We start from the raw sequence: 13088 nt of genomic DNA, 5'->3' as shown, positions 1-13088 counted from the left end.
CTTCTCCTTGAGAAGATTACAATACCATCTTATATTGCTCGCAGAGGATGCTTTAGCATTTACAATACATTCTTACATTGCCCGCAGAGGATGGTTTAGCATTTACAATACCATCTTACATTGCCCGCAGAGGATGGTTACTAATTACACTTCTCCCTGAGAAGTTTACAATACCACCTTACATTGCCCGCAGAGGGTGGTTGATACAACACAATGTATCACAGAGGTTGAGACTCCCTCTCAACCAAGGCTGTTTTCTCCATAGCTCCAAATCTATCTCAAGCTTCAAGAGACTTGGTGAGAACATCTGCAACACAGGATTGTCCTGCCATAAAACACTGAATTGTTAGGTATCACTATACAATTTTGATAATAAATCAAAACAGCATAACAAGAATTTTGAGAAACCACATTGCTTCTCTTGATGCAACACTTGCAACAATGTATTTAGCTACAATATTACTTAATGCAGCTGAGGACTGTCCCTGTAGGTCCAAGAGATCGCAGTGGGTGAATGCTTGAAGTGTTTTCCTTGTCCGTAACAATTCTTGACCAATCCGAACCTAAGCAGCTTCAGCCCATAATCAATTGTGTCTTGCAAACATCAAAATATGCTTGCTTGCAACAATATGCTTAGCTAAAGCACTCGCCAATCAACCTGCCTCTATTCAGATAAATCTGCAAGGTCATAGTTGGTTGCAGACATACTCAACTTTTTCAAGTTAGTTTCCATATAAGTTTATAATCCATAATTCTAACACAACAATAGAAAACTTGACTTAGAATAATTTCATTAGATCCTTGCCACACTTCTAACTTAGAAGTAATGCATTTTAGGTTTAGATCTTCTATCTCAATTCTGAGCTAATTCTTTCTTATATTAAATCATGAGACTATCTTTATGTCAGAGTTTGATCATCAGAATTAACATTTCAAATACTTTAAGGAACAGGTTAGAATCTTTACAAAAACCCTAGGCTTATCAAATACTCTTTCATACCAAGAGTTTTATTGAAAGTCGTAGGGCTCCCTCTTAATCCTCAATATCAGACTGATAGCCAAGCATCATAGATCATAATTATTCATAAACAAGGATGAGAAATGCCAACTTCACCTTTTATGAATTGGACCTATGGGGCAATTATGATCAGGACATATCCTCGAATTTCTTCTTATTGAGTGAGAAGATCTTTATGCCTTACTTCAAAGCTTCCTTTGAAGTCACATCAATCCAAGCTTATGGATTTCTGATGTCAGTAAGGCCTTGCTTCTCGACATACATCACCTCCTATATGAGGTTATATAAAAATGACCTTAGGTGAGGATCACAACATTCATGATAAATTAGATGCGTTCTTTTAACAGTATAACCAATGATCCATAGAATGCTGAGACAATACTTATATGACACAAATTAAAAGAGCCAGCCTGTAACACATAACCTTGAAAACTTGTACATCACCATACTTCACACTTCATGATAGTAAATACTCAACTGAAAAGTCAGTTTTATGTAACTATTATAGAATCATTCAATTGATAGTCAAAAAACTCAATCAGATCATAGGTGAGGAAGTACTGATAGAGTGTTTACAAGAAGTATACTTACCAATGAAGATACTAACCAAGCAATGATAGTGAGAGCCTATACTTCTATGAGACAATAGCAATTAGTAAGCTACAGTATATAATAAAATAATTTTGATAAAGGATTTCAGATCAACCTCTAGATATCCAACAGCAAATACAAGCATTTGAATAATAAATTCCTAACTCACTTATTTATGGCATTAATGAATACTTCATTTACTCAATTAGCAACGATACTTATGTAACTGGCTTATTTTCCCTTACGCACATAGATAAAGGCACACACAAATTAAACGAAGTTCAAAACAGAGAGGAAATATTCAAGTTCGCAATGTCTTTACAAATATATGAAGTTCAACTTTTCTTTTTTTTGTTTTGATCTCACTCATTGGAACAATTAAGCACTAGATATTTAACGTGGGCATACTTCCATATTTAATTTTAGTATTTAATTGATCAGGTCACAGACATGCACGTACACAAAATTTCCCTTACTAGGTTTAGGTCTGTTTTAACCATAATTTAATCTATTTCAAAATACTTATGACTTCAATTAATTTATCAATTATTGACAAGTAAATTGTTCATTTACCATACTAGAGAAATTTTATCATCCATAATTCTTAATGCAGGTGACAACCTACGTTACCACTTCAGTTCTAGGAAAGAAGGGGATGGCTATGTTACCAAAGCGCTCAGAGACCAAGATTCAATAGGCTCCCTCAAGGTTTACAGTTCCAAGCCCTTACACTATCTTGGGATCATACCTTCAAGGTTTACGGGACGCTGATCCTTACCCTATCTTGGGAATCATCCTATTGATTGGATTTAGACTGCCCCTCTTTGGAAACAACTCCATTCTCAACTTTCTTAAATACTGACGGTAGTAACAAGTATTAGGCTGTAAGTATACTAACTTGTCATGTATTATGAATATATATGAAATTAAGTACAACTGTCATACATTTTGCAGTCCATATTAATATTATTATTAAATTCTGCATAAGATCATTATTAGGTATCATATATTAAGCATGCACTAAGCACATACCCATGCATACCACCTAGAACAAAGATGTTACTACCTGTAATTTAAAAATAGTTATGATCCGATCCAATCCGAGGTGATATCACTGGATGCTTTGATTTCTTTCCTTTATGTCTCTCAATATGAGGGAGAGGTCACACCTCCTCATCATGTATGTTCTTTGGCAAGAGACACACCCTTTCACAATCAGATTTGCAACTCTTATTTAAATTAGATCTTAACCACTACACAAAGTTGCAACCAAAAAATAATAAGCCCTTAACAACAATCTTAATTAACCAAGCATCCTCTTATAATATTTGGTTTAACAAGAACTAAAATAGAAGATTCGTTCATTTAGCATTTAATGTTTTTATTGTTATCAAAGTCGTCTTTGAGAGATCCTTATATTTACAAACATGTCACCAAAGAAGGAAAGGACAAGAGACTGATATTACATGATTAAATCTGATTGCTGGTTAGTACGAACCTATCTCTGATATTTCCATCAAGCCTATCTTCAACTTCCCGCCTCATTAGCCTGACCTGTGAATGAGACAACAATCTGGAAATAAAGGAGTACTAATTCTGAAAATTGAAAGTTGATCTAGCCTATAGCTTTGATACCATGTTAATTTTAGCACTTTCAGATTAGATGATACTCAGAAAATCAGAATTTGTTTCCAACTAGGTTAATTAGGTTTTCAGATTTGAGCATGATAAGAAATGAATGCAAAAGAGACAAGACAAAGTTACCCTGGGAAAACCTCCTAGGAGGAAAAACCCAGCCAGAAAAGATCCTCAGATTTGATTATGGTTTTAGATTCAATTGACAATTACACACTTATCTGGAGTATAGAAGTTGCAGTCACAAGGAAGATGGTATGGAAGACTACACAGCTAGTTCGTTGACAGTGATCATGTTTTACAGTCCTTCTAACTTGTCTTGCTGTGTATGCACCTTTCAACTAGTTGCAGTCCTTTGCTTGAGCCTTCAATGGAGATTCATGGAATTCGTAATCACCAATTAGATTTGCTGTTCATTTGGGTCGCTGTGATCACTAATTGGATCTGCTGTTCATTCATTAAGTTCGCTGTGATCACTAATTGGATCTGCACATATATGGAATTCGTTGTGAGCACCACTTAGATCTGCACATATATGTAGTTTGCTGTGACCTATTGCTTGTAAGGGAGTTCACTGCACAAGGAGGATATATTTCGCATTTGCTTGCAGACTACATGAATAATATTGTGAGAGGTATATGACTTATTTATAGGAGAGCAACCACTCCTAATCAAGTCGGCTTATGATGAATTAATAACCTTTAATTTATTTGTATCACTTTAACCAAAACCCTTTATTAGATAGGGTCGGCCCTATTCATGTAAGCATGTTATCTTGCACGTAGCGTGGTATTAAGGAATGCGAGATGTATAGGGCCCAGCCCTAAGAGTGGCGTGTGGGATGAGAAGGGCCCAGCCCTAAGAGTAGCATGTGAGAAGAGAAGGGCCCAGCCCTTGGCAGATTCTAATGTCGCCTTAAGGTAATTGGAATCCGCATTCTACCTAGTTACAATCAACAGTCCCGTCCCAAAGGAAGTGACGGAAGTCTTTGAGCTTTCAGGAAACTTCATTTCCTTTCTCTTATTTCATTTTGAAAGTGGTTACTGCTGTTTATATCAAATCGCTATCCTTTTTTGTGAAGAGAAAAGGATATTATCTTTCTTGAAAGAAGAAGAAAGATTGCTATCCCATCCTATTTTATTTTCAAAGTTGTAGTTAGATAGGGGGGGCCTTCCCTTAATTAGGAGAGTTTTACTCACACGTTGTGGTTGAAACCACAATTTTGTATATTTCCCCAAGAGTACAAAATTTTCAACCAACATGGTATTCCATGAATGTTTAAAATATTGAGACGGTTGGGAATCGAAGGAAGGCTCAGTGTTTTTCCTTGTCTGTTGTGTAAATGGAATAGATTGATGATACATTGTTACTTGAAGGTGTGTAATATTGTCAAGCATGATTTCAGAGGTTTTACATTGTTGTTTGTAGAGTTAGAAAGGTGTAAAGAGACTAATTGTATTTGGAGTGTGTTTCAGATTAATACAATTGTAAATCTCTTTTGTGGGTATTTTTTTTCAAAGGGTTTCCCACATGGATACTTGTATCTTATGTGTATGGTTTGCATATGATTCATTTTCTTTTCTAATTAATGTCAATTGAATTGCTACAACAAACATAGCTGTGTTTAGCTGTGTTTAGATCACATAGCTTGAAGGTTTCTAATAACTTATTTTATTTGTCGTCTTGAGGATTAATTTCTTAATTTTTTAATATTTTAAAAACATTTTTAGTGGTTATTTCTGTGAATTGTTAATCATTTATATTGCTCTAAAACATATTGCAGAATTGTATTGCTTGCTTTTTTCCTGAATTGATGCTTCAAATTTTTAATTTCCTTATGTTAGGAATCCAAAAAGAATGACTGTTAGTTATAGTTTTTTTGGCCCAAGGACATGTAGTCCATTGAAATGTTAGGGTTTTCTTCGGCATTGTAGTTAGTGCCGCAATGAGTATAAGAGCTTGCATGGTTGAGTGAAAGCTCAACTGTATACTATGATTGGGCACAAAATTAGCTTTTGTCAAGGGCCAAATGAAAGGGTTTCAAAGAAACAAATCGTCTTATATACCAAAGAACAAGATGGTAATATTGTAAGTGAGCAAAATTAAGATCTTCTCCTTCAGAAAAGAAAGACTCATGCAAGCCACCTACAAGGGCATTTGCAATAATGGCTGTTTCCCATACTTTCTTTTTGACACCCTCGTTTCAAATAGATGATCACTCACTTTCTTGCAAAAGAGGCCAATTGTATAAGGCATTTTAAAATGGCAAAGAGACATTGTACGTTAACACATTGTGTGCTGCATTTGCATCGATGGGATTCCTTTCAACTTAGTGAGATCGCTATTTTGGTGGGAAATGGTGACAACAATCAATCAAACACCCTCAAGTTACATAGTTCGTAGGTATGAGAAAGTGTGCATTGCCTTATTGTCGAAAGAAAAACATTTTGTAGGGGCATTACTACAACCAATTAGGGATTCATGTGCTAAAATAGGAGTTACCATTACTTTTTATGAATAGAAAGATTGTAAAAATCGGCTCTTAATTAATGTCATCTAGTGTGCATTAAAGGCATAATGTTTTTGAAGGTGGTTGATTGTGAGGGACAAGTATAGGATGCAAACTTCATTTCCCAAAGTCTTAAGAGTCAATAGAGATGGTGGGTGTTAAAAAAGTTGACCAAGTCATAATAGGCACCTCTAAAATTGCATTGAGTGCCATGGTCATTAGCAAACTTAGTAGCAAGCGGAGGCAGACAAATGGAAGAGGGCTTAAAAGGTCAAATCATTGATCTTGGATGATGATTGGTGGGCTTCTATGGATGAAATTTTGAGTTTCACTAAGACTATTATGAGTATGATTAGGTTTGCTACATAGATTGGTTGTGTTTTGGAGAAATATATGATGGCATAGATTCCATGATAAAAAAAAATGTCGTGATAATAGTGAAGGAAAATAAGGAAAATGACCCTGCATTAGTATTTCTCAAAAGGGTGCAAAGAATCATTGTTGATCATTAGAACAAGATGATCACAGTCTTTTATCTCCTTGCATTTTCCTTGTCTCCCAAATATTATAGCACAAAGATGCTTTCTTTGCCTATAAGAGGGTGGAACTACATAGAGATGTTGAAGTTGTTGATAGGTACAAGATTGCATTTGAAAGAATCATCTCAAATCTAGACATGCAGAATACTGTTATGAGTTTGGTGGCATCAACATGTTAGAGAATCATATCCTTAGTGCTTTTTGAGACAAGCACAAAAGACACTCATACATGGTGTACCGCCATGGGTGAAGTTAGATTTTCCTTTAAGTTCTTGTAATCAAAACTCTATCACAAATAATCATTTTTGTTTTTTTTTAATATTTTGTATATTCTTTTGTAGCTGTATATTTATAGTTTATAATTACAAATGTGGTATTGATTTTGTCTCCAATTTCAAAAGTTGCAAGTTCTTCGGTTGAGCAAAACTGGATTACATACTCCTTCATCCACTTAGTCAAGCACAATTGGTTTGCTACAAAAAACAACAAAAGATTGGTTATGGCATTCCGCTTCATTTCACATGAGTAAGCGATCATAGGCTATGGGCAAATGACGAATTGGGATGTAACCCTTGAGTGTGCCAACTTGGGTGCATTTGATGCATGGCTTGCCATAGTCACTTTAGAGGATGAAGAGGCTCCTACACAAGATGGAGCTATTGGGAGTGGCATTGTGTTTGGTTGTTCAAGTGAACCAAAATGATGTCTTTGATGCTCTTAATGAAGAGCGAGATGAAGATTATTGATTGTTTTCTATATGGGTATGATATTTAATATTGAGTTATCAATTATCTTTATCACTATTGATTGTGTTTTCAATTCTGTATTTTTTCTGGGTTGTAAATTATATATATATCAACCAGGTTTCCAATTTTTTATTTCTTCTTTTTTGCAAATTATGATTGTAGTAGCTCGCACACACACACATGTATATGTTGTGCAGCTGTACTCATCCATGCTGAAACTGTGAAAAAAATATACCTGAGCCAGTGATTTAAGTTCATTTTCCCGAGTCTCTGCTGCAGCGTTATTAAAAGGGTCTGTTTTTTATGATGTTAAGGGCTGATTTGTGGTTATACAATAGTTTGCTTTAGGCAACTTCTTACATCAATTTCACGTGTTAAATATGCAGGCTTTTTGTTGTTGTCAAATGCTTAGTTGACAGTTATTTTCACCAATGAATTCCTTTGTATAATTAGTATTTTGTATTTTCAATATGTTTCCATGCCATAGCATATAATATGTTCCAATCATGATCATGGATATAATGGCGACTCTACAGCTTAGTCACAATTCACCAAATTTCATGGTTGAAGTTCGAAATTTGGCGAACATTTAAAAAGTGTATGAAATTCGCTCAAATTCGTACAGAACACTTTTTATTAGGTTTTTTTAAAGCACAATTCTTCGTGCTTGCGGCTAGGGCACAACATATCTCTTTGTGCGACAGGCCACGATGGGTGAGAGATGCTTTGTGCGATAGGCCACGCCACCATGGTATCGCATGGAAACCAGCAGATTGGGCTGAGTCACAGTACCATGATGACTGACTATTCCTTCTCCCTGGCGTCAAATGGAAACCTGCGGATTGTGCTATTTCTCCCTGGCGGACAACACTTTTGTTGCAGTCTGCTCAAAGTTTGGATGGCCTCACAACTTCATCTGGAGCTTTTATGTTTTTTATATATAGTTGTTTTAAATTTTAAATCTTTTCTATAGTTTAAATTTTCAAGCTTTTCTATAGTTTAAATTTTCTTAAAACATAATTTTGTATTTTAATAATTTATGATTATTAAAAAATTAATATTATTTTATTTATATTTACATTTAATGTATTTAAACTGAACATTATTTTAGTTTTTTTTTATTTATAATATTAATATTTAATAATTAAACATTTTTATTATCAACTTAGTATAATATTAGTTTAGACTTTATTATTAATAAATTATAATTTTGTGAATTTATTACTTATATTTAAAATAAAATAAAAATTATATAAGCGAATTTAATGCCGATTTTTTTTTCCGAATTTTTACCCTTGCCAAACTTCATCCGAATTTTATGGTTGCTGAATTCGAATTCGGATTTGAACTTGGTGACTTAGCTCTACACTATAGTAGTATGACACTCCTGTGGCAATTATGTATGTTTCCTGTGTTAAATGATGTAATACATTTTTTTAATTGCATACGGGCTTTGATCTAGTGATTGCTGGGTTTGACTGGCATTTGGAGAGGTGTGTTCAACATGTTTTATAAGCAGAATATGTTTAGAATGCATGCTATGCCATTTCTGTAAATGTAAGCTGCACATTCTATTTTCTATTGTCAATACTATTTGTGTAATAATTAGTTCTTTTGAATGCATACTTGTTGTTTGGAGTTGGCCTCTATTGTGTTATAATTAAGTGTTTCATCGTGGGCATGTTACAGAGGGCAGATAAACATAGGAAATGGGGAGTATATGAATAATCAATAAAGGCATTGTAGAGAGAATTAGTGAGGTTACTCACATGAGTTGCCTCTTGCTGGTGCTTAAATCAAATTCAAGTCTATCTTGTGCCAGTGTTACTGACCATTAGACAAGGTCTGTGGTGGGGGGTCGGAAAAGGTTACATTGAAAAGGTGCAAAGTTTAGATACATTTGGAGAATCTATGGTCCCCAATTCCCAACCCCATATTATTCTTAGAACTTTTCCTGCAGCCTTCTTATCTTTACTTCTCATAAGAATTCCAGATTACATTTGCAATAGTGTATGATCAAATGTGTTTGTCATGTTTTTGAATAAGTAATGTTTTAACTAAATGATTAAACTTTATGTGGTTGGAGGAATATTTTGATGTTTTATGTATTTTGAAGTGTACTTCTAGTTTTAGCAATAAATTGGTCTTAGTTTAGTTGGTGTCCATGTCAGCTTGTGGGTGTGTTTCTTTCTATTTATTTTTTAGAACAGGAATCAGAAAGCTTGTTAGCAATCACTAATATCATGCTGCTGCTGGCCTTTAATGACAGTAATTCGAAAGAAGAGAGTTGCTTTTTTCCAATTCCACAGGCTGCATCTTGCATTCTTCGTAAAGTCCAGATGTCCAATGCACCTGTGATTTATCTCTCGACTGATGCAGCGGCAAGTGAAACTGATCTTTTACAATCATTTATGGTGTCAAATGGTCAGACAATTCCACTAGTCAAAAGACCTGGTCATGATGGGAAGATAAAATGGGATGCACTTCTTTATCGACATCATCTTCATTCTGATGATCAGGTTTGTGTTTCTTGTATACCTATCATATAGCTAGTTGTGCAGTACGCTGAGGAACAAATTTTTTGGGGATGATACTGAAATCATTAAGTGTAATTTTGTTGTATTTTACACTGGCTATATATTTTTGGTATGATTTGCAAATACTTACATCTTTGCTACATATGATATTGATATCTGTGACTCATTTGGCAATTGTTCACTGGTTAAATTTCAAGCTCTACACATCTTATGGGACAAAAAATATATCACAAACAGGGCTCTTTTTTCACAGATATTTGTTTCTTCTCCAATTGTGATGATGTTTTATAGGCTTATAGAGTTGCATCTGTGTACTGTCCCCTTTCAGGTTCTGCCCTAATTCTTGTTTTAAGCCTGCTACTGCAATATAGATAGATCTGATTTGATACTGTTTCCCTCTTCGATGCTGATTGCTGCTCCTTTGAACGAATACTTTTGCTGAATGATTCCATCTATCAATTGGTTCATTGAATTTTGTCTACTTTCTTATGATGTTCAATGTCCCTTTGAGAATGATTCCGTAATGATATTTTTTGAGATGACTTCTTCAAGTTTGATCGTTTGTGCTGTATTTTCTGTTCACACGATCTTTGCCTGATTTGGAGGACTGCTGTAGATGTTCGAACCTGTGGATGTTCTTCTCCGCAATGATTGCTTGATATAATATATCTGGACCTGCTTCCTCTAATTGTTCATTGTATGTATTAAATCTTTATTTATGATCTTCCAGGCTTTTTCTGTTCCCCTTTCCTCTCCACCGTGGTCCTTTCTATTATATCTTGATCTCTCATCTCTCCATAGAGGGGTGTCTTTTGGAAGTTGCTGTCCCTTCAAAAGTGGACACAGCCCCTTTGTTAATCACAAACTTTCACTGCTGTCTCCTTAATCTTATTTCCCACTAATCATTAGTTTACTTATTGCTGCGATTATGTGAGCCTTTAATTAAGGTCGCTGCCTCTGGTATTTTAGTCACTGTTAGTTTAAATGCTGCGATCACTTGATATCTTCAGTCAATGTTCCTTGTAGATCGCTGGTTTTGAAATCATGCATCTTTGGAACAATTGTGAAGTCTTGAGGCAAGATGATTTTTCTAAGGCATTGATATCCTTCATGGCGGGGCATGACAATCTGATCCTAGGAATTAACAAACCACTTCTAAGAAGCCTAGCGGTAAAAATGTTCCACCTGTTTACCAAATAGCTGGAAAGAGTACAGATCATGCCATCAGCTTCCTTCTGAGTATAATCTTTCATTGTTAGGGCACTTTGCAAACTAACATAAGATAGTGTGTGTGCAGCCTTCAAACTGGCTCAGTGATAATACATACTAGACACCAAAGCTTTAAAACAGTTTTCATTACAGAATGCACAATGATGCCATATTTTTAAGATAGATTATGGGTGTTCAATTAATACCCCTCTCCCCCCACCTCCCAACCTAGCAAAGAGGAATATTCAACAAAACTATAAAAAGCCATTGCATTAACAACGCAAAGAATGGGTGTAGCAGGGAAGACCAAAGCAATGTTCAGCATATAACATGAAATAAAAACTAGCCAGGACTATAGCCCTAAAACAAGAACCTTTAACCATGTAATAGAAACACACATGCAAGGAATTAGGGTATAATTCTGTAATGACCACCCCTATTTTCATTTTGAAAGAGACTTGCAAACTACTATGCGATATCAATTAAATTGCTTAATGATCAACATGACATTTTATCAAACACTTGACAAACATACAACAATATATGCAAAACCCGAAACTTCTTATTTGTTGTTAAATACTGATTTGCAATATAAATGTGCACATTCAACTGCCTTATGAGCTGCGACAATTATTCAGGTTTGTATTCAACAATTACAATGCTTAGTTATGAAAATATGATAGAAAAAACCTGAAATTGAATGTTGTAGTGGTCTGCAGATGTAATGGTAGCCTTCCAAACTTCTAATCAGCAGGAAAAACAAATAAACTTCATACCAACATTGTTCATGCACTATAGCAGCACTATTCATGGCACTGTAGCATTTTTACTATTCATGCAGCACTGTAGCAAAAACACTATTCATGCGGTATTGTAGCAAAAACACTATTCATGCGGTACTATAGCAAAAACTTCATGCGAGAGCACCAGATGAAGCCCAATGTGTTTCCTGAATGAAAACACCATTAATCCTCCTGACTGTGTCTTTCAACAACGAAGAGAATGTTAGCAAAGAGGGATTCCGTCCTCCAAGCCCAATAATCAGATCTCTACGAAATCCAACAGCATAACATTAATCTCATCCAAGCATACCCCAAGAGAGAGCTCTCAACCTCAATTTATATCTTCTTCCTGGATGCAAACACTTCATTTCCTAAATGTGGGATAATACATTTTAGAATAAAATATTATTTCCCACAATGTACACATTAAAGGGAACTTTTAATATTTTAAACATTACTTTATATTCCCAACCTTATAATATAATGATAAAGTTAAATATTTAATTTAACTTTACAGTTTATCGTTAAATATTAAAACATTGTTGATAATCCCTTTAAATCATTATCGCCTTCAAATATTTTTTACTAATAATTATGCCAACCAGGTAAACACTAAAAATTTGAAGTCACTGCTTGGAGACTAACTTACTATAAATAGTAAGTGTCTAGAAACCCTGTCAGAGCAGCACCGATTGGCCTAAAACTGAAAACACCTAGGCTAAAACACCTCAGGATCCCACCAATGTCCTTGTTAGCCCTCGGGATCATGTCAGAATAGGCTAACGACACCCCATATCATGTTGCGCTAAAAAGGGGACATTATAGTCCGCCCCCCTTGAAATTGCTTGTCCTCAAGCAAATTCGGTCCTGAATGTTGCAATACCTGCTCATTCTCCCATGTAGCATCCTCATCTGGCAGGTCTCTCCATTTCACCAAGTTTTCCTTAACGATTCTGTTCCTGAGTGTCCTTTCCCTGACATCCAGAATAGCTGTAGGGATCAACACTAGTCTCCCTTCCTCGTCTAACGGAGGTAAATCTGCTGAAGGCACCACACCCTGACCAATGGCTTTCTTAAGCCTCGATACATGGAACACATTGTGCACACGGTTACCCTCTGAAAGCTCTATCTCGTAGGCAACCTCACCTACCCTGCGAATGACTCTATAGGGGCCATAAAACCGGGGTCTCAACTTCTCTGCTTCGCTCTTCTTGAGTGATGACTGTCTATATTGCTGTAACTTCAAATACACCATGTCACCAACCTCAAAACTGCGCTCCACCCTATGTTGATCGGCATACAACTTTTGCTGATTCTGTGCCTGCTGTATATTCTCCTTGAGTGCCCTCAGGATGTCCTGACTATCCTGCAATGAGTCTCGGGCTTTGGGTACTCTGCTATCCCCCAAGACTATGTCAACAAAGCTCGGCGCCTCGTAGCCATCAAGTGCCATGAAGGGTGTCATCCTGATAGACATATGATATGGCGGGTTGTAACAATATTCCCCCATGTGTAACCATCT

The 13088-nt window shown here is 35.7% G+C and overlaps 1 protein-coding gene across 1 annotated transcript in view; it reads left to right on the top strand.

The window, feature by feature from the left end:
- Positions 1–13088, top strand: part of LOC131032574 (O-fucosyltransferase 14) — a 43064-nt gene that overhangs the window by 16940 nt on the left and 13036 nt on the right. The window contains exon 2 of the mRNA XM_057963583.2: positions 9308–9557. Within this exon, the coding sequence (XP_057819566.1) occupies positions 9308–9557 (250 nt within the window). The remainder of the gene's footprint in view (positions 1–9307; positions 9558–13088) is intronic.

The sequence above is a fragment of the Cryptomeria japonica genome, chromosome 2 (assembly GCF_030272615.1).
Source record: "Cryptomeria japonica chromosome 2, Sugi_1.0, whole genome shotgun sequence".
Classification (NCBI taxonomy): domain Eukaryota; kingdom Viridiplantae; phylum Streptophyta; class Pinopsida; order Cupressales; family Cupressaceae; genus Cryptomeria; species Cryptomeria japonica.
The sequence above is the reverse complement of the archived record's forward strand: the minus strand, read 5'-3'. Positions and strand labels throughout refer to the sequence as shown.